This window comes from Nipponia nippon, unplaced genomic scaffold (genome assembly GCF_047370975.1).
Source record: "Nipponia nippon isolate SJK-2023a ecotype South Korea unplaced genomic scaffold, ASM4737097v1 scaffold_45, whole genome shotgun sequence".
Classification (NCBI taxonomy): domain Eukaryota; kingdom Metazoa; phylum Chordata; class Aves; order Pelecaniformes; family Threskiornithidae; genus Nipponia; species Nipponia nippon.
Genome location: NW_028262364.1, coordinates 661,302 through 682,500, shown reverse-complemented (window position 1 = coordinate 682,500; position 21,199 = coordinate 661,302). Strand labels below are relative to the sequence as shown.

The window sequence follows — 21,199 nt, the reverse complement described above, 5'->3', positions numbered from 1 at the left end:
TCGCAGGGGGTCGTGGGGATGAAGGCTGATGACTCTTCTTCGTCACCGCTAGTAACCCCTTGTTCTTGTGCAGACTCAGCTGCTCCTTGACTCTTGTCCAAACTGCAGGGTCGGTTTCAGCTGGTTTTTAGGACAAGTTTCTGTTCTTATCAGGAACTGTCCTTTGCTGAGAGATTGCAAGACTCCTTACTTCAAGACTTTTGTATAAGAGTTACAACCTTTATAGTTACACTCTAAAGCCCCTTTTCACTGGGAACTTTGTAAGCAGGCTCAGATACACAATTACAAACTGAACCCTCCAGCTCCACAGCCCACTTCCAAGGCGCTCCTGCTGGTGTTGGACAGGCATCCTGCAGAGCCAGCAGTTCTGCCTCGGCACCACCGTGAGGAGGAGATACTGATTGTCACAGGCACCTTCAAGTGTATCCCACAGCGGGTAGTGTTCGGGACATGGAGCTTGTTGCAGAGGATTGCCCTTAACCTCAGCCTGAGAGCCTTTGGTGTTGGAGTGAAGTGCAGGAGACAGGAGAGAAGCTTGAGCTGGGCACTTGCTGCAAGGCAGAGGTGCGAGTCAAGGTCAGAGCTCAGGAGTGAGGCACCAAGAGATGTGCTAAGTTGGCCTGCGGGGCTGAAGGTCTGAGGTGAGCGAGAGCTGGAAGGAGGCCTCTGGGCATGAGGTCCTGGGCCCAGCGTGGCCCCAGGGAGGCTGTAGGAGCTGAGACAGCTGTGAAAGTCCATGTTCACAGGCTTCAGAGGCAGAGAGGAAAGGCTCAGGCCTCTTCCCTGCCCCAGCTGGGGACCGTTGTGGCAGCTGGAGTTGTATTGCAAGGGAAGTGCTGGCAGGTTTGCAGTCCTTGGAGCAGCAGGGAGAGGGGTTTGCTCCACCCTCTGGGCTGTGCTTTGGAGGCCTCTTTGATCTGGCAGAGGCAGAAGAAGAGGTGAATTTACAAGCATCAGGTCCCTCCTGCTGGCAGGTCCCTGGGCACCCCATGAAGGAACAGCGTGACATGGTCCTGATTTTCCTGGCAGCTCTGGTGGCACTGGCAGACTTTGGTGAGATGCGACTTTCAGGCTGGGGAGAATGAGGCAAGAGTTTGCGCAGCTGGTGGTGGGGAAGCGGGCAGACGTGAGTGCTGACTCCCTGGGGGATCTGGGAGTGTTTCTGTAGGGAGAGCAGGGGCTGCGGGCGGGTACGGGTTATAATCTGGGAGATGTCAGGAGTAATGGGCATCAGAGGAGGAATAAGATCTCACCTTCAATTTGCAGGTCCTGAGCATTCCTGCATGTCCTGCTAATAGAGGTGAAACCTGAAAGAGGGAAAGATGCCAGGGAATGGAGCGATGCAGCATATAGGAGGAGCGTCTCTCTTAGATGTATTGGATACAATGCTGCCAATCTCTGTAGGGATGGTCGTAAACCTTGGGGGACAAACAGAGAAGGCTAACTGGGTGCAAGAAGAGCTGAAATGCCGTACAAGGGCAGGGCAAGGGCAGAGGATGCGGTGTGCCATATGGAGGAACTGTTAGAGCAAGAAGATATGGTGAGAGGAGGGAGAGGAACAGCTCCCATCTGCTGCTGCTGAAGGAGAGACGAGCAGTTAACACAGCTCAGAGGCAGATAGGGAGAGAATCAGTGGACTGAAAGAGCAGTGGGAATGGCTGCAAAGCAGGATGATGGGGGGGGTGAGGAGTGGCAAGAAGCTGCAGCAAGAAATGTGCAGGGACAAAGAGCTCAGCCTGGCAGAGGCTAGGAAAAGCTGATGAAGTGGTAGACGGACAGGTAGACAGGCAAGCAAAGCTGAAAGCCCTTTCTGGCTTTACAGGTCATGGCCAAAAGGACTCCGTGCTCCAGTTCCCACCAGCAATGACCATCCAGGTGGGACACAAGGCAACTCTGCACTGCAATTTCACCACCAGCTATAGCAACCCCTACATCCTCTGGTACCAGCAGCGCCAGACCCACTCCCCTCAGATGCTGCTGCGGGTGGACAAACGGAACCCTCGGGTGGATTCAGGGAGGTTCTCCTCCGTGCTGTCTGTGGAGACCTCCCAGGTGCTTCTGCAAGTGCGGGATGCCGAGCTCCAGGACAGCGCTGCCTATTTCTGTGCACTGAGCCCACACTGGTGCCCACAGCTTGCAGCACTGCGCAGAAAGGTGGGGGTGCTGTGCGGAGCGGTTCCCTCCCTGCCACTGCTTGCCTGTAGCTCTGAGCTCAGCCTGCCCAGCGGTGGCACCTGGGGGCTGTGGTGAGGCTGGGCCTCTGCCTCCTCAGCCTCTGCTGCTCTGAAGCACGTGCCACCGTGACTTTCATGGCTGCATCTATATCCAGGGTTTTTGATGATGAAAAGAGTCCAAGAAAGCTGACTTGGTGGCTGCACCCTAAACAAGCCAAGCCAGGCTTGTAAATGCCCTCTCCTTAAAAGAGCTGGGACACTGGAGTGAGTACTCAGGGCAAGTGACCTATCAGCTTGTCTGCTTGTTCCCTTTCCCTCTGCCTCCACTGATGGCCACAGCTGGAGAACAAAGCTTGTGGCAGGAGGCACAGCTGATCGTATGGTTTTGCCAGGTGGCCATAGCAGCCCAAGAAGGGAGGAGCCCTTCCTTGCCCTGCATCTGGCTGTCAGCAGGTGGATGCAGGAGGTTGGTGAATCACCTCCAGAAGCACCACTGCTTCCAGAAGGGAGGAGTAGACGTGCAGTCTGGACTCAATCATCTCACTTGGAGAGCTCTACACTCAGGTGTCATCAATCCCACACTGCTCATAGAAGTGTATCTGCCATGTTGATGCCTCCTCCTTCGGAAGTGGTCACACGGGCTCCCTTCGCTGTCAGTGTGCAGAAAGAAGAGCTTGGAGAACATGATTCATCTGTTCTGAAATGAAAATGGGAAGGGGAAAACAAGTGCCCTTTAGAAGTTGCTCCCCAGCCAGCATTTCACAGCGCTGCAGTTTGGGGACTTTGCCAATCACATTGAAGTGTTTCCACCGTTTCCCTCAGCTCCCACATGCTTAGCTCCAATTTCCATGTTTGATGCATTCAGCAGCATGGGCGACTTTTCCCTGCTACTCCTGCCCATGCCTGCTGGCCATGGCCTCTCCATTGGGTGGTGGAGGGGAGAGGAAGGAGCAGTAGCAGCTATGGGCCATTCCAAAGGCTCTTCCCTGCTTTACCATGCCTGCCCTTCTGCAAAGCACTCATCTCCCAGAGCCCCACACCCCCTCCCTGCCATGCCAGAGCAGCTCCAGCCATAGCAAGAGGAACGCCCTTCTTCAAGAGCTCATGGCGCTGCTGACCCCTCAGGGCCTCCTGCCTTTCTGGGCACTTGTGAGCAGAGGCACAGCAAGGCAAGGCCTGATGCTCACTGGCAGCAGAGCAGCCAGGGGTGACTTCCTCAGCTCCAAGGCATGGTGCCCAAAAGAGGAAGCCTCTGCAGGGTGTGAAAACCTCCCATGCCTCTGTGAATGGAGAAGGGTCTCCTTGTGCCCTCACCCCCTTCCACCCCTGACCAGCACCCTTCTCCCCTGGCAGCTTGGGGCATGTCCAGAGAGGGAAGGAGCACATGGAGGCCAGGCTTGAATGCAGCAGAACTTTAATGAATCAAGAGGGGAACAAAGTCACTCCAAGTGGGGCTGCCAGTGCAGAGAGTCCCAGGGGCAGCTGAGGGTCTGAGGCCCTTTGCTGTGGAGAAGTTCCTGCATGATGTCTGTCTGTCTGCCTGCCCCATAGAGGGAGAGGAGACAGATGGTCCCCACCAGGCCGGTCTTAGTGGGACTTTGCTGCCAAGGGGAACTGAAGCAAACAAAGAAAAGGGAGAGAAAGGCAAAGCCACTCAGCTATTCTTAAAACACATCCAAAACCTCAGTCCTCTGCTCAGCAGCATGTTCTGAGTTCCTTGAGGGGTCTCCCTGAGGCTTTCCCAGCATCTTTTTCAGGGGAGGCACCTTCTGCCATAGTAGCGACTGGAAATGCCAGAGAGGTCACAGCAGCCAGAGGTGATGGGCACTCCCTGAGAGCTGAGGATGCTGCCAACAGCAGCGGAGGTGGAGGATCCCACAACGGTGTTCTGTGGGAAGGAGCTGAGGATGGGTCCGGGCAGGGCCACCACCACAGCAGGAGGCTCGATGACGACGGTGGAGTTCTGGCACTGCCTGACACAGGGCTCATTGCAGCTGTTGGCCAGTGGGGTCGGGCCGCAGGGCCGGCAGGGCAGGCACTGGTTGTAGCAGGACATGTCTCTGGGCTGCAGGTGCACCTGGGAGAGAGGACAGGGAGGAAGCAGGACACAGGCATGTGTGAGGAGCAGCCAAGTTCACTATTGTGTCAGGAGCTGGAGGCTTTAGCCAGGAGCCACACGGTCTTCATTTTCCTACAAAGAACAACCTGGCCCAGGCTGACTGTCTGCTAGTTCCTAAACCAAGAGCCCCCTCAGCCACATCCCAGCCTCTCTCTAGCACACCTTCTCCCCACAACCCTCTGCCATGACAAGGAGCTCCAGCGCCCAGCACAGGACAAAGACAATATCACCTGAGATGTCCACTGAGGAGAGATCTCATTTTGGAAGAGGAAGAGAAGGGACTTCAGACTCACCTGGTTCCCAAGGAGAAGGAGGCAGGAGAAGTGGATGAGAGAGCAGGAACCTGGGCTGGCTTTTATACCTGCCCTCCATTGCCGCAGGAGCAGAGGCACCCTTTGCAGAGGTAACAATTTTCTGACAAGCTCATCTTGAATGCAAAGCATCACAGCTCATGATATGGGCTGTGCTTTGGTTTCCAGCACTGCTGCCTTTTCATTTCCACATTTGGGCCATGCCCATTCCCCAATGAAGGCTTCTTCCAAGCACAGGGAGGAAAGGCCCCAGGATTTCTAGGGCAGGAGTGCAGCAGTGCTGGCAGACGACTCAGCTCAAGTTCTGGACGGCTTCAGGGCAGGCAAGTGACCTCAGCCTGGGTGACTCTGGTGGGGCAGTTTGAAGTGCTGTTCTCAAGGAAGAGGCTCCAGCAATCCTCAGCTGGATGCCCAAAGCTGCCAGGCATGAGGACATGCCACATCCATCTCTTTCCCTCCCTCCTCAGCTCACCCTGATGATCACTTCTTTCCTCCCCAGGTGTGTGTGTTGTGCTGCCAGGTTTTGACCCCATCCTGCTGAACACTGCCCTCAGGAAAAATTTCTGGCTTGTTTTGATTCATCCCTTTTCTGTGCAGTCTGTGAGCACACAAGCAATGCCATGGGCATGCCTGGGGCAGCTGAATGGTGATGGCACCAGCCTGCTAGAGATCTGTCGAGGGAAGAGGCACTGAAATGCAGCCCCTGCCTCCTGACACCTCCTTTTCCTGCCCCTCCAGAGCTCAGGCTCCGCTGCTGTCAATTCCAGACCCCAGCAAGAACAGCTTCCCTCCAGCTTGGATCCTTTCTTTTAGTTCAGTGTAACAATAGTGGGAGTGCCTCAGCACGGCTGGCAGTGCCCCCTGCCTGCCTCTCCAGGCCAGGACTCAGTTGCTCTCCCCAGTCGTAGAGAGTTCAGAAGGATGGGGTTGGCTTTGTGGGCAAGGAGAAAGGCTAAGGAATCCTGCTGACCATGTGCTGGCCATCCCTGAGTGGATCTGTTTGCAGTGCAGTGTCGGTGGTGCCTGGGTTGGAACACAGCCCCCTCTCATGTCCTTATCAATGCCAAATGTACTTGTATGGTTCATTGGCCTGGTGCTGTGTCAGGCAGGGGCTGAGCTCTTGGACCAAACAGGTCCCAAATGGAAGGAACATGAAGCCTGATGTGGCTGTGCTGTGAGCGGAAGGCCAGACCCTGTGGCTTGCACAGGGAAAGCCAAAGAGCTGATGCCTGCCTTGGACTTCAGCCCACAAGGACCTTCATGCCCTGCATTGCAATCTAGGTCCGAGTGCCCAGCAACTGCCCCTGGGAGGGAAGGGACATTGGATTTGAGACCGCATCCCCCAACGCCTGCTGATGTCCCACAGGGGTGTCCCAAAGAGACCTTTTCCCCAAGAAGAGCTGTGTGCATTTTGAAAGTTTTTTAGCACATCTGCCCTCCTGATTGTTTGTCTGCCTGGGCTCTGGTCCAGCTTAGAATCATAGAGTCATAGAATCATTAAGGTTGGAAAGGACCTCGGAGATCATCGAGTCCAGCCTGTTAACCTAACTGCCAAGTTCACCTCTAAACCATGTCCCTAAGCACCACATCCACACAGTTTTTGAATGCTTCCAGGGACTGTGGTTGCATCACTTCCCTGGGCAGTCTGTTCCAATGCCCAACCACTCTCTCCATGAAGAAATTTTTCCTAGTATCTAATCTAAATTTCCCCTGGCACAACTTGAGCCCATTTCCTCTTGTCATATCACTTGTTACTTGGGAGAAGAGACCGACCCCCACCTCACTACAGCCTCCTTTCAGGTAGTTGTAGAGAGTGATAAGGTCTCCTCTCAGCCTTCTCTTCTCCAAACGAAACAACCCCAGCTCCCTCAGCCTCTCCTCGTAAGACTTGTGCTCCAGACCCTTCATCAGCCTCGCTGTCCTTCTTTGGAAATACTCCAGCACCTCGATGTCCTTCTTGGAGTGAGGGGCCCAAAACTGAACACAGTACTTGAGGTGCGGCCTCACCAGTGCCGAGTACAGGGGCACTCTCACCTCCCTGGTCCTGCTGGCCACACTATTCTTGATACAGGCCAGGATGCCATTGGCCCTCTTGGCCACCTGAGCACGCTGCTGGCTCACGTTCAGCCAGCTGTCAGCCAACACCCCCAGGTCCTTTTCCACCAAGCAGCTCTCCAGCCACTCCTCCCGCAGCCTGTCGCATTGCCTGGGGTTGTTGTGACCCAAGTGCAGGACCCGGCACTGAGCCTTGTTGAATCTCATGCAGTTGGCCTCAGCACATCCATCCAGCCTGGCCAGGTCCCTCTGTGGAGCCTTCCTGCCTTCAGGCAGATCGACACTTCCACCCAGCTTGGTGTCATCTGCAAACTTACTGAGGGTGCACTCAATGAAGATATTAAACAGAACTGGCCCCAACACTGAGCCCTAGGGAACACCACGCATGACTGGTCGCCACCTGGATTTGACTCCATTCACCACCACTCTCTGGGCTTGGCCATTCAGCCGGTTTGTTACCCAGTGAAGAGTGCACTTATCCAAGCCATGAGCAGCCAGTTTCCCCAGCAGAATGCTGTGGGAGACAGTGTCAAAGGCCTTACTAAAGTCCAGGTAGACAACACCCACAGCCTTCCCCTCCTCCACCAAGCGGGTCACCTTGTCATAGAAGGAGATCAGGTTGGTCAAGCAGGACCTTCCCTTCATGAACCCATGCTGGCAGGGCCTGATCCCCTGGTCATCCTGCACGGGCTGCGTGATGGCACTCAAGACTATCTGCTCCAGGACCTTCCCCGGCACCGAGGTCAGGCTAACCGGCCTGTAGTACGCAGAATCCTCCTTCCGACCCTTCTTGTAGATGGGTGTCACATTTGCTAACTTTCAGGCATCAGGAACCTCCCCGGCTGACCAGGACTGCTGGTAAATGATGGAAAGTGGCTTGGTGAGCAACTCCGCCAGCTCCCTCAGTATCCTCGGGTGGATCCCATCTGGCCCCGTAGACTTGTGGGCATTCAGGTGGAGGAGCAGGTCGCCAACTGTTACCTCTTGGATTACTGGGGCTTCGTTCTGCTTCCCATCCTCACGTCCTGGCTCAGGGGCCTGAATACCCTGAGGATAGCTAGTCTGACTATTAAAGACTGAGGCAAAGAAGGCACTAAGTACCTCAGCCTTCTCCTCAGCCTTTGTGGCAATGACACAACTTGGGACAATGCAGCTGAGGACTTGAGCCCTTCCCCATAGCGACCTTAGTGCGATCCCTGCCAGGGAGGCCTTCTGGGGGAGCTCAGGCAGGGCTGATTCCCCTCTCCATGCAGCTGCTTCTGAGCTGAGGCTCTAGTGTAGCTGAGGGCCAGCCTCCGTGCTTATGGGCACTGTGGAGAAGAGAAGGGCAGGGGACCTGTGTACCTGGAGTTCAGAAGGAGTTTTGACACCCTCTTCCCATACTTCCTTTAGGAACAAACTGGTGGTGAATGGGCTTATGAAGAGGATGACAAGGCGGGGTGGAAAATTGGCTGGACTACCAGGTTCAAAGACTAGTGACCTTGAAGAAACTAGCTGCCTGGAACGTCATGCAGGTCAAAAAGAGCAAGGACAAGGGTTTGCACCTGGAGGAGGAGCCAGCCCATTTGGTCATGCAGGCTGGGGACTCGCTGCCTAGGGAGCAGAGCCACAGGAAAGGATGCATGGCTTTAGGAGACACATGGAACAGCAGCCTGCCCTTGCAGCAAAGGCAGCCAACTGCATCCTGAGCTGTGGTAGCCAAAGCGCTGATAGCAGGTCCAGGAAAGTGACCCTGCCCCTCTGGCCCTCGTGAGACCACATCTGCAGTACTGCATCCAGGCTGGGGCTCCCCTGTCCAAGGAGGCTATCAACATACTGAAGCGAGACCAACAAAGGTCACCAAGGTGGACAGGGGTCTGGCAATGCGAGAAGAGCCAAGACAATTGGGCCTGCTCATCTTGGAGAAGGGAAGGCTCAGGGGAGACCTTCTTGCTTTCTCCAACTACTTGTTCAGAGGAGACAGAGACGATGGACCTAGACTCTGGTCCAGCTGACACGGAGTCCCTTCAAGAAGCAGAGGCAAAGGACAGCAACTAGAACATGCAAAAATCTGATTAAGCAGTAGGCTAAAAGAAATCAGAAGACCTGGACCGGGTTTCCCAGGGAGGCTGTGCAATCTCCATCCCGGGAGCTGTTCAAGGTTGGACTGAATGTGACCTTGAGCAACCTTATCTAATAGGATCTGTTCCGATTGGAGGTTGATCTAGATGACCTCTGGAGGTCCCTCACATTTGTCTTCACACCCCCTCTGCCACAACACAACTTTTCAGCATCGTGCTGGGACTGCAGAGAGGCAGCTGAAGGGAGGCTCTCAAGCTGCTCATTGCCATCCGCAGGAAAGCAGTGGCTGCTCTTTCCAGCCCCGCAGCTCGGAGACAGCTCTGGGAAGCTGCTCCATGTGCTGGGCCAAGGCCCTGGGGCTGCCCCAGGCTGCAGGTGGCGCTGGGCAGGCTTCTTGTGGCTGGGGCGTCCTTGCTGGAGGCCGGGGAGAGTGCATTTGGCAGGAGGCAAAGCGGTGGGCGTGCAGAGCCCCTGCGCCGTCAGAGGCCGGGCGAGCCCCCGAGCGGCGGCGGCGCAGGGCTCAGCCCCGGGACGGAGCTGGCGGCGACGGAGAGGAGAGGAGAGGAGAGGAGAGGAGAGGAGAGGAGAGGAGAGGAGAGGAGAGGGGAGGGGAGGGGAGGGGAGGGGAGGGGAGGGGAGGGGAGGGGAGGGGAGGAGGCGGAGGAGAGGAGGCGCCCGGGCGGCGCAGCGGCGGGATGCGGCGGTGGCGGGGCGCAGGGCTGGCGGGGCTGGCCGCGGTGCTGCTGGGTGCGCGGGGCTGGCGGGGCTGGGGGGGGGCCGGGCCGGGGGCTGCGCGGGGCCGGGGCTGAGCCTGGGGTGGCCCCCGCAGGTCCCTCGAGACTGCCGTCCCCTCTGGCTTCTTCACGGACCTCTGCCCCCGAGCCACCCTCCCGTCCCTCCCTCCCTCTGCTGCCATCCCACATTCCCTCAGCAAACACATCGCTCTCTTCCTTCATCAGCCCTTCCCATTTCCTTCCTTTCCTCTGTGTCTTTCCATACAAAATATTTAGTGGTTCCTTCCCTCTTGCTACTTTCTTGCTTGCTTGCCTGCTTTCTTGCTTTCTTGCTTGCTTGTTTGCTTTCTTGCTTTCCTTCTTTCTTGCTTTCCTTCTTTCTTTCCTTTATACCCAACCGTTCTGCTCTGCCTGTGTCTCACGGCCACTCTTCCTGACCGTCCAACGGGGAAAACAGGCATCGGAGCTCGGCGACCTTTGGTGATCTTTGGCCTTTCCTTCTCCTTTCTCGGCAGTGGCTGCGGGCAGAGCCCAGGTGCAGCAGGAGCCGTCGGCAGAGACCTCCGAGGGCACCGCCATCAGCATCAACTGCTCACACCCCAACGTTCAGGGGAGCACGTATGTTCAGTGGTACCGTCAGCTTCCAGACCAGGCACCGCATCACATTGTAACAGGTGTCACTGGAGAGAAAGCAGTGGAGAACCCGCCGGGGCGGATGTCGGTGGCAACAGACCGCCGGTCCAGCGCCCTGAGGCTCGCCCGGCCCCGGCGCGGGGACGCGGCGGTGTATTACTGCGCCGTGGGAGGCACGGGGAGAGGAGCCGGGGCTGCGGCCGGGCACGAACCGGCGCGGGCGGGGCCGGGCGGGCCCGGCGGGGGCGGGGGGACAGCCCCGGCCGGGCCCGCCAGGGGGCGCTGCCGCTCCGCCCGCCGGCCCCGCCTCGCCCCGCCCGGCCCCGCCCGGCCCCGCCCGGCCCCGGGCCCCGGGACGCTTCCCCCGCCCGACCGCCACCGCCACCGCCAGGTCCTCCTTGGAGCCAGTGCCGGGGCTCAGCACCTCTTCTCCTTGAGGGCTGCTGCGGATCCGTGCTCCTGAAGGCACCAAAGAGCCCCCCTCGGGCAGCGCTGCCAGCGCAGACCCAGACGGTCTGTGCCAGGCAGGGAGGGGAGTAGGGGGTTTCCCGCAGGGCTCTCTTGCTTCCCCACAGAGGGCTCCGAGCCTTCTGGGTAACGTGGCATCCTCTGGCCTGGCTGGAAAGGCCTGCCAGCAGTGTCTCAGAAAGGCGTCTCAGCGGGGACAGATGCCCAGTGGTTTTGCCCTTCTCAAGGACCTGCACCACGATCTCCACCCAAGGCTGCTATTACCGCTAACAGGCTCTCTGGGCTTTTGAAGTAGACAATTAGGAATGGGGCAATTAGGAAATGCCCGCACTCCCAGCGGCACGCAGACAGAAATCCCCCACCACACTGGCGGTGGCGGGCAGGAATCGCGAGTGGAGCGGTGGCGGTGTCCGGCGGTGCCCGGGCAGGAGCGAGTGCAGCCGCCGTCCCCGCTGGCTCCCGTCGAGGAGCAGCGCCTTTCTGCTCTGCACAGGGAGGCGGGCAGCAGAGCTCCTCCTGTCCCCGGGCAGCCGGGCAGCCCTCGGTCCTGCTGCAGGGACCGGCCACTGCTGGCATGGAGCATACAGGGCCTCTGCTCGGCCTGCTGCCTTTCCCCACTGGCTCAGCTAAGGGAGCCCTGAGCAGGTGCTTTCCTCTGCTCTGGAAACTCAGGGACTCCAGGGCTGAGTTGCTAATGCAAAGCTTGACTTAGGAAAGACCAACCAGAAGGGGTTTCACAGTTTGTTACTTTGTAAGAGCTCGGATATACCGTTTAAAACGGAGTCCTCCAGCTACAGGCTTTCCCGGAGCTTTCAAAAGGATCCTGCTCGCGTCACAAAGTCATCCCGTGGAGTCAGGAGTTCAGGCTCCAGACTGACAGGAGAAGGGGATGTCGAGGTCACAGGCCTTCAAGTGCTCAGTGTCACAGTGGCTCAGAGTTGAGACGTTTAAGCATGGAGAGGAATCCCCTGCGGGGACTGGGAGCATGTCAGAGGCTTCAAGGGGGTCTGTCTCCATCCTCAAGAAAGGTGGGTGCAGGCCCCTGTCTCTGGCTGGGCACTGAATGGCAGGAGAAGTTCAGCATGGACACTGCTCCCTTGCTGGGGGCTGGTTGCGCTGGTTGTAATGTCCAGGAGGAGCCAAAAGCAGGAGAAGAGCCTGCAGCCTCCTATTGCCTGACAGCAGGCTGCTTGATCTCTTCCTTCAGGCTCCTACAGGAATTCTCAGGTGCCCCAGGCCCCTTTGGCAATGAGACCTGGAGCTGAGAGGCAGCACTTCGACACCAGGGTATGTCTGCCTGAGAGGATGCTCAAGCACCTTCTGACTGGGAGGGCGGTGAGAAGCCCAGCTGTGGCCTCACTGCCCCAAAAAGGACGACCCAGTGCTGACAAACCTCCCTTTAGCCCTTGCAAACCTGCAACACAGTAAGGGTCACAGTTTCTGGGGAGCCCAGAACTGGACCCAGCACTCCAGACGTGGCCTCACCGGCGCTGAGTAGAGAGGAAGGGTCAGGTCCCTTGTCCTGCTGGCAACGCTCTTCCTGCTGCAGCCCAGGATGCTGTTGGCCTTCCTTGCCACGAGGCCGCATTGCCACAGCACACTCAGGAACGACCCTGAGCCACTGAAACTGAACGGGACACAGCAGTGAGTATTCAGGAGACGTAGCCCAGCTGCTTGTCCAGCTCTTACTCTTCCCTCAGTGTCCAGCAATGAGCAGTGTTGGAGAAGGGGGCTCATGGTGGGAGCCATGACTGCTCCTGTGGCTTTACCTCCTAGCCAGAGAAGCCCAAGGAAGGAAAATGTCCTCCTAGCCCTGCACCTGAGGATCAGTGACAGCCTCAGCAGGTGAGCAAGACCCATCAGGCAGGCACTGGACAAGAGGTCATATTCCACTGCTTGAGCCGTCTGCCTGCTTTTCATGGCTCTGAGGACTCAGCAGTGCTTGGCCTGGGGGACTGCCTCTGGCCCTGAGTCCTTCTGGGTTCTCTGCCCAACACTAAAACTGCTGGTAGCTGCATTCCTGGGATGTGCAGGCCAACATGTTCTAAGGACTGGAGTGATGTCACCTCAGTAGGCCACAACAGCAGGTGTTGGCAGTGAGACCTTCTGAGGTGACAAAGAAAGTTCAGGCTTTGTGGAAGCGAGGAGATGAGGAATATGTCCAAAGGAGAGATGGGCCAGAAGGAAAGAGAAGGAGGCAAAGAGAGTGAGGCACCTGGCGACAAGTGTCTCTGTGAGGTACTGGCAGGTGGATGAGAAGCCCCATGCCAACCTGGATGGGTAAGAAAGCGATGGTTTGCACTTCAGCTCCATCCTTATGCTGGGATTTGCACAAAGACCTGTGAGAGAGGTTTCAGGGTCTTGCAGGAAATGCAGGACAGATGGGGTGGGTCAAAAATAAAGAAGCTGGAATTTGGGAGTGCAGACCATCTCATTCCACACATTCCAAGTGACCCGAGTTCTTTTGCATACCCACGTTACATCTGAAACTGATTGCTCATTTGGCCAAGCTTTCCCTTTCCTTCATGTTTGTGACTTCTCGGGCATCCTGAAAAGTGACTGCCATGGCTTAGTGTTGCTGCAGGGGTTGCAGGGAGACACTTCAAAGACTGAGCTCAACATGGGGCTTCCCCCCAGAGCCTTGACTCAAAAGACCCAGTTGTCTCTGGGGCCAGGAGCCTTTCAGCACCTTGAGGAACGCGCTCACCTGAGGAACTTGAGCAGAGGCCGCTGTCAGGGCATGAGGAAGGTGAGAGTGGCTGGTTCACTGAGGCTGTCAGATCAAGTGCCTTTTCCTTTCAAAGGGCAGCAGAAGTAAAAGGGCAAGTGATAAAGAAAGCACACCAGGACACCCATCTCTGAGTAAGTGATAAGGGAGACAAGGAGGGAGACCAGAGCTCTGCAGCTGCTAATTGATGGGCCATTAGGAACGTGCAGGTGTAGCTTTGAAGTGGGACAGGCTGAGCTTTGTAAGTGGCAGGAAGTGACAAGAGGCACAGGAGGATGATGGATGTTTGAGGGGGATCCTGCAGGACTAGGCAAGAGCTGTTAAGGACCGCTTAGGGGCAGGGTCAAAGGTGGGGGGAAAGAGGGGCCTGGGGAGGAGCAAGGGGAGGCAATAGAGAGGAGGAAGGATGAAAAGAGGTACCTGCACCTAATCAGGGGCTGGTCAGTGCACTTGTTGGGATGAGCCCTGTGCCTGAGCGCAACAGTCCCCCCTGCCTTCTTATCAAATCCTTTCCTAACCACCCTTCTGTGCAACTTCCCAACTGTGAGTGCCAGTAACTGGAGAGACTGGTGTGAGAGAGAGATGTGAGCAAACAAGCAAGGGCCATAGGGGTTGTAGGGCTGGGTGCCAGCAACTGGATGGGCCAGGGGGTGTGCTAGCAGTATCAGCAACTGGAGAAGGGGTGACTGGTCACAGGGCCTGTTGGTCTGAGTGCCAGCAGCTGGAGGGACTGGGGTGTAAGCAAGGTCTGAGTGCCAGCAACTGGGGAAGGAAAAACATGTCACAGGCTGATATTACCAAATATTGCCGTACTGGAGAGAGTCAAGTGAGGAGCCCCTTAGAGGATGAACACACTGGAGCATCCCTGGTTTGGAGAAAGGCTGAGAGAGCTGGGCCTGTTCAGCAAAGGCAAAAGAAGTCTCAGGGGAGATCTCATCAACGTGTACAAATACCTGCAGGAGGCTGTGAAGGAGGCGGAGCCAGGCTCTTCCCCATGGGGTCCAGTGACAGGACAAGAGGTATTTGGCAGAAACTGAAACAAAGGAGGCTCTGTCTGAACACCAGGAAACCCTTTTTCACTGTGAGGGTGAGAGACTACTGGCACAGGATGCCCAGAGAGTTTGTGGAGTCTCCATCCTTGGAGATACTCAAAATCCATCCGGATGTGGTCCTTTGCAACCAGCTCTAGGGCACCCTTCTTGAGGTGGGGTTTGGACCCACTGACCTCCAGAGGTCCCTTCCAATTTTACCAGCAATGTGTTTCTAGAACACGAGGCATGAGGAGGGTCTGAGAGAACTGGCCTTCTTCAGCCTTCCAAAGAGAAGCTTAAGAGAGAGCTTTTTGATGCTTCTGACACTTGGCTGGAGGATGAAGAGCCAGAGGGAGCCCAACTCTTCTTGAGCACAGTAATAGAGAGAAAGGCAATGCACACAGCCTGGAAGAGCAGAAATTCCTATTAGAAATTCGGAATTGTGTTTTTTTTCATGATGAGGGTGGAGCGTGATTGTAGCTAGATCCCAGTAGGAATGGGACTCTTGCTCCACAGAGTGTTGATTAAAATACCATTAATTGGAGATCGCACAAGAAGGTAAAAGTGGACAGCACGGGTGACGTGATGCCCTTCAGATGCTGGGAACCCCGAGTTATGGAGCATGAGGTGGAGCTCAGGTTGGGGTTTAGCACCTAGTGCAAATCCTGCCTGTGCTGAGACTCGCTGGCATTGTCGTCTGTTCAGTTTTTGTAGGATTTTCTTCGGAATAAACCACTCCTAATTTGTACCGTTGAGCAAAAAGACATTTATATGAGAACAGGGTGCTTCACACCTGGATCAAGAAAAGGACGTGTTTGTGGCAATGCTGCCAAGTTTGCCAAGTGACATCTACAGCTCAGCGCAGCACAGATCTGTGCCTACTCAGGTCAGGTTGATTTAACGATAATGAGAAGTTTTGTTATCTCTGCCATGACTGGTGCATGGGATCCCTCTGGAGTTCATGTGGAAAGGGCAGGGGAGTAGGGGTCCCCACCCGCCGTACCCCCACCCCTTCACATGCCCTTTCAGCTCCGGGGCGCAGGGCTACCCTATCCCCACCTCTCACAGTGCAGCACTCCAATGGGTGCCCCATGTGCTCCCCGGGAGTGGGGGTGACCCACTGATCCCTCATCCCTGCTGACCCCTTGTCCTGGTTTCAGCTGGGATAGAGTTAATTTTCTTCTTAGTCTCTGGTATAGTGCTGTGTTTTGGATTTAGGATGAGAATAATGTTGATAACACACTGATGTGTTAGTTGTTGTTAAGCAGTGCTTACACCAGTCAAGGACTTTTCAGCTTCCCATGCTCTGCCCGGCGCACAAGAAGCTGGGAGGGGGCACAGGAAGGACAGCTGGCCCAGACTGGCCAAAGGGCTATTCCATACCGTATGATGTCATGCTCAGTATATAACTGGGGCGAGTTGGGCAGGGGGGGAGTGATCGCTGCTCAGGAACGGGCTGGGCATCAGTCAGTGGGTGGTGAGCAATTGTGTCGTGTATCCCTTGCTTTGCATATTATTCTTGTATATTATTATTATTATTATTATTATTATTATTATTATTATTATTATTATTATTATTATTATTATTATTATTATTACTACAGCTACTACTACTACTACTACTACTACTACTACTACTACTACTACTACCACCATTCTATTTCATTTTACTTCAATTATTAAACTGTTCTTATCTCAACCCACGAGTTTTCTGACTTTCACCCTTCCAATTGTGTCCCCCACCCCACTGGGGGGGGAGTGAGCGAGCGGCTGGGTGGTGCTTAGTTGCTGGCTGGGGTTAAACCACAACACCCCTCACCCTTTCCCCTAGAGTAGGAGCAGGTTGGCCTTGTCATCTCTGCGTTTGTGGCATCTAACAGCAGCGCTGGAGCCAGGTTCCTCTCTCGCACGGTGGATTATCCCAGCAGAACAAGACACAGCCAGAACCCCTGGGCTGTTGCACAGCAGGGTTCCTCTCCTATTTGGGGGGTTTTCAGGGAGGGACATTGTTCCCAGGCAGCTGAGGAAAGAAAGGGGAGAAGGGAGTGAAACAGAAGAGACTTCTGTTCCCAGAAGAAAGAGCAACATCCCCAGAGAGCTGAGGCCCCCAGGGGAAGCTATGAAAGCTCGTTGGGGAAGAAACCCCTGACCTCCGAAATGGCCCAGCAGTGGGTGTGCAGAAGAGCAGGGGCTTGTAGCTGGGGAGGTGAGGACTCCACTGTGAGCTGCCTGGGAACAGCCTCTTCCCAAGACTGGGACCCCTGGCGCCCCCAGGAGCCCTCCTTGTGGAAATGTTGAGAAAGGCTTTGGCTGAGGGAGCCACAGGTGTTGCTGCTGGAGGAGGGAGAAACCCAGGAGGAGCCTTTCAGGCACAGGAAGAACAGATCGCTTCTCTTCCCCGCTTCTTCCTTTGAGAGGAAGAGAGTCGTTTCTGGCAGCTCTGTTACCTCGGGGCTGGGAGGTGGTTTTCTGACTCTCTCTCACTCAACAAACAGGTGGGTCGGTCTCACCATGCACCTCGGATATCTCGTCCTCACCGCTTTCCTGGGACAACTGCTGGGTAAGTCCTGGCTTCCTAGAAATGCATACTTCTTCTTTTCCCCAGGAAACCCTTGCCAGCCTTATCAGGATCATGCAGAGAACTACTCTTAAATTACAGGAAAGTGCTGGGAAATGTCACCTCACATTTGTGGTTTTGCACACCTTCTCTCAAGATGCTCTTGCTGCTCAAAAGGAGAGAGGAGAGAGACCTCACACCCCTTCTCCTGCTTTTCTCTCCCCTTCAGTCCACCTCTCCCTGCCTCTCTCTTCTGATCCACCTGCTGTCACCACAGGAGACCTGAGCTGTCTCTGCAGCCCCACATTTCTCCCTTTCCAATGCAAAGTAGCAGAGTTTCTCAAAGCTGCCCCAGGGACTATAAAGCTCTCATCCCATTGACATTCATAGGCTGTCCCATTCTGTCTCCTGCCTGGCACATACCTGCCATAGCTTCCAGTTTTCTCTTGGTTCACAAAACAGCCAGGGCTCCCTCTTTTCAAGCTCAGCTGTGTGTATGCTCAGGGAGCTAGGAGCCCTCTGAGATGACAGGGCTGGGGAAGCAGGATGGATCTTTTTGCCCTAGCTCCATGGGCACCTCAACAAGCTGGAGGGGAGCTGGTGCCAGCACACACACTCATGTTAGGCATGACAGGCTGTTCCCTGGTTCTCTGGGCGGGAGGAGAAGGAGCAGGGAGCAGGAGCAGGGAGCGAGCACAGCTCTCCTCAGGGTCCACACGGGGCTGAGAGCTCTGAGCTCCTGCCCAAAACAACTCTCCACCTGCCTGTCCCCACGCCTCAGGAATTTACTGCAGGGCAAGGGACAGGGAGCCTTCTCCACCAGGGTTTTGCATCCACTCCTGGTTTGCTTCCCACACCCCTTCCCTGCACAGCTGCTGACCCTTGCTTTCTTCCAGGCACCGTGGGGCAGAGCACCGTCACCCAGCAAGGAGGACAAGTCACAGTGAAGCTGAGAGACACCATCCAAACAACCCGCACATAGCAGACCTCCAGCTCTGGGGGTTTGCTCTGGTACCAGCAGACAGAAGGCCAGACTCTCCAACTGGTCTCGTGTCAGGCAGCAGCTGGCTCCAAGCAGAGCGGCCGTCTCACCGCGTTGCTGAACACCACGGGGAAATACAGCCTGGAGGAAGTCGAGGTCTCTGACAGTGCCTTGTACCTCTGTGCTGGGCAAGACCCCCTGGTGCAGGGAGCTTCCTTGGCTGTGCAACAAGGCCGGGGAGGGGGGGATGTGTCTGTGCAAGGCTGATCCTGGGTGCAGGGGCCCTCAGCTCTGCCCTGGCAGCTCTGCTTGCCCTGTGCACCCAGGCATCTGCAGGGCAAGCTCCTCTTTCTGAAACCTGCCAGTGCTGGTGGCTCTGGAGATGGCTGATCCTGACTGTAGGGCAGAGCCTGCTGGGAATCAGGATGCCAGGGGCTTGCTCTCAGCCCTGCATAACCAGTGTGAGTAAATTCCTGTGAGCCCAGGACTAATTAAGTACATCAAGCACTCGCCAGCCGCATTCAGAGGCCCCTAGAGCACATTTTAGTAGAGATTTGTGGGCTTCTTTGCTCTAGTCAATCAAGTGAAAAACGGGCTTTGAGTCAAGCCATCAGGTTCTCTCCAGATGCTCAGCCAGTCCAAGTGCAAAGTCGGTGCCTGAGGGGCAAAGCAAATCACACAGAACAGCCCCAATTGCCAAAGGCCCAGGCGCTCTGCATGGTGGTAACTGCCCTGGTTTCCGCTGGCCAGACCAAATTCCTGGACAGGCATTTCTAGGGAGAGACAAAGCAAGGCAGGCCACTGGCTCTGGAGCAGCCTTCCTCACTTCCCAGGAACAGTGCCTTTGTGGTGGGTTGACCCTGGCTGGACGCTAGGAGACCACCAAAGCTGCTCTATCACTCCCTCTCCTCGGCTGGACAGGGGAGAGGAAATATAATGAAAGGCTCGTGGGTGGAGATACGGACAGTTTAATGAAAGTATTGGTAAAGGCCAGGTGCAGAAAAGCAAAAGGAAGACAAAAAGATTTTATTCTCTACTTCCCATCAGCAGTGAAGTCCAGCCAACCCCTGGGAAGCAGGGCCCCAGCACACATAGCAGTTGCTCGGGATGGCCAACACTGTAAAACAATGAATGCCCTCCCCCCCCCCCCCCCCCCATTATCGTGGCTTTTATCACTGCGTGGACGTCATACGGTATGGAATATCCCTTTGGTCAGTCTGGGTCAGCTGTCCTGGCTACATCCTCTCCCAAGATACAGCCGTGATGCTGAGCGAGCACTGCTCAGCAGCAGCCATAACACTGGTGTGTTACCAACACCCTTCCAGCTATCAGTACAAAGCACAGCAGTATGAGGTCTATGGGGAAAATTAACTTCATCTCAGCTGGGCCTTCCAAGGGCCCACAGCACTGTGTCCCACACTCCCCGTACCAGAGTACGGAAAGGTGAAGAACTCCATTTTGCCTCCATTCTGATCACCCTAGACTAACACCTTGCTCACTGAGCGCTTGGGAGAGTGTCCACAGAGGGAAGCTCAAGCCAGGCAGCTCCCAGCATGGGGCACCCATGGGCCCTCATTCCCCTGTGCTCTCTGGGGAGACAGCCCCAGCCTCAGCCTCATAGCAGCAGGTGTCTCCTCTACCCCACTGGCAGGAACAAAGAAGGCATGACAGCCTCCTGTCAGGGGAGCAGCAACCGCCCGAGCGGTTCAGGGAGCCGTTCAGGGAGCCGCACACACCCCACCCGAGACTTTAACTGCTAGGACCGGAGTCCCTTTGCAGCGGGCAGCTCCACTGAGCTGACGGGTGCCCCTTTTCGACTCCTCACTCACACACACACTCTCCCCTCAGGCTCGACCCTAGGTTTCCCCGAAGCAGAGTCTCCCACATGGCGTACGCCAGGTGAATTTATGAAGTGGTACAGCGGTGAAGAGCAGCTCGAGCTGGGTGCCTCCAGGGAGGGACCCCGAACAAAGAGATCCCTGGGCAATTAGACCCTTACAGTCTAAGTTCCCCTCCCCTCATGGGATGGTTGGGTCCAATAGTAATATTTGGGTCTGGGGTCTTCTTGTTCCTTATTGGATCCTTTCTCTGTCTCCAGGCAGGACATTCCTTTTCTTGTCTTGAAGAGCTGCAGCTTCTGCCGATGGTTTTGGCTACCTTATCTTCCTGGTTTGCACCAGTTTCAGGGCCTTCCTTCATGTAGCTAGGCAGGAGTTCAGCATATGGTCAGCGTATTTGGGTGAAAGTTCACAGCTTGCAGTCTAAGGCTTCAACAGGTCTTTGGATTCTTATTGGAGCGAAAAAGTGACTTCTGCAACACTCCCTGGTGGTCTTTGTGATCTCCTTCAGGGAGACCTGGGAGTCTGGAATGAGCCCCCCACCTCCTATGCAAGAAGCAATGCCGCAGCAGAGGATTGTGTGTCTGCTACCAGCCCAGCTTCCTGCAGGCTGCAAACGCTGAGGTCTGCACACAGAAATGAGCTTGAACTAATGAAGTTGCTCCCAGGTTTCTCTGCAGGTAAATGCATGCTCTTCAAAAGCCAACACCCCTCCCCAAATAGCAGCTGGGAGGAAAAGGAGATTTGGTATCAGTGTATCAGCGTTGCAGTTCACATGTCTGTGTTGAACTAGTTGCCTCCCCTCTCAGTAGCTTTTCCTCCCTCTCCTCTTGGGCTTTGCTTGTGAGGAGTTGGAAGCTGTGTGGGGTCAGAGAGTGGGTCAAGTCTCTGCTGCCAAACCAACCCTTGCAAAAGGCCTTGGGCGAAGGCGTTCCAGCAAGCCCAATGCATTCCTGCAGCAGTTCGATAGGTCCCCTTCCACAGTGGGAAGATGCTCCAAGCCCTCTCTGGGTAAAAGCAGTAATTTGGAAAGCTTCTGGCCACCCTTGGGACGCTCAGGCAGTAGCCCCAGCCTCTCTTCCAGCTGTGCCTCTCTGCTGCTTCCCTGCCCCTCTGCACAGGGAATTGTGCTAGCCTTCAAGGTCATCTTCTGCCAGGCTGCCTCCCAGCAGAGCTCCGTGCAGACTAGGAGGAACATCCATCCCCAAGAGGAGGCTGCGAGCCTCCCACTGGCCTGCTGCAGTCCCCAGGCTGCTCACTCAAGGACACCACTGGCCAGGCTCCCCAGCCACAGGACATGCTCAAGAGGGCATTTCCAGGGAGAGACAAAGCAAGGCAGGCCACTGGCTCTGGAGGAGCCTTCCTCACTTCCCAGGAACAGTGCCTTCCAAGGGCCCACAGCACTGTGTCCCACACTCCCCGCATTCTGGGAAAGGTGAAGAATCCCCTTCTGCCTCCACTCTGATCACCCTAGACTAACACCTTGCTCACTGAGCGCTTGGGAGAGT

At 55.9% G+C, this 21,199-nt stretch overlaps 1 protein-coding gene across 1 annotated transcript; it reads right to left on the bottom strand.

Annotated features, from left to right (window-relative positions):
• Nucleotides 1-3,776: 3,776 nt before the first annotated feature.
• Nucleotides 3,777-4,665, bottom strand: LOC148052646 (feather keratin Cos2-3-like). The gene is made up of 2 exons (XM_087778674.1): nt 4,576-4,665; nt 3,777-4,251 (listed from the first exon to the last, which is right to left on the bottom strand). The coding sequence occupies exons 1-2, from the start codon at nt 4,663-4,665 to the stop codon at nt 3,928-3,930; spliced, it is 414 nt and encodes a 137-aa protein (XP_087634800.1). The 3' UTR covers nt 3,777-3,927.
• Between the last annotated feature and the right edge of the window lie 16,534 nt (nt 4,666-21,199).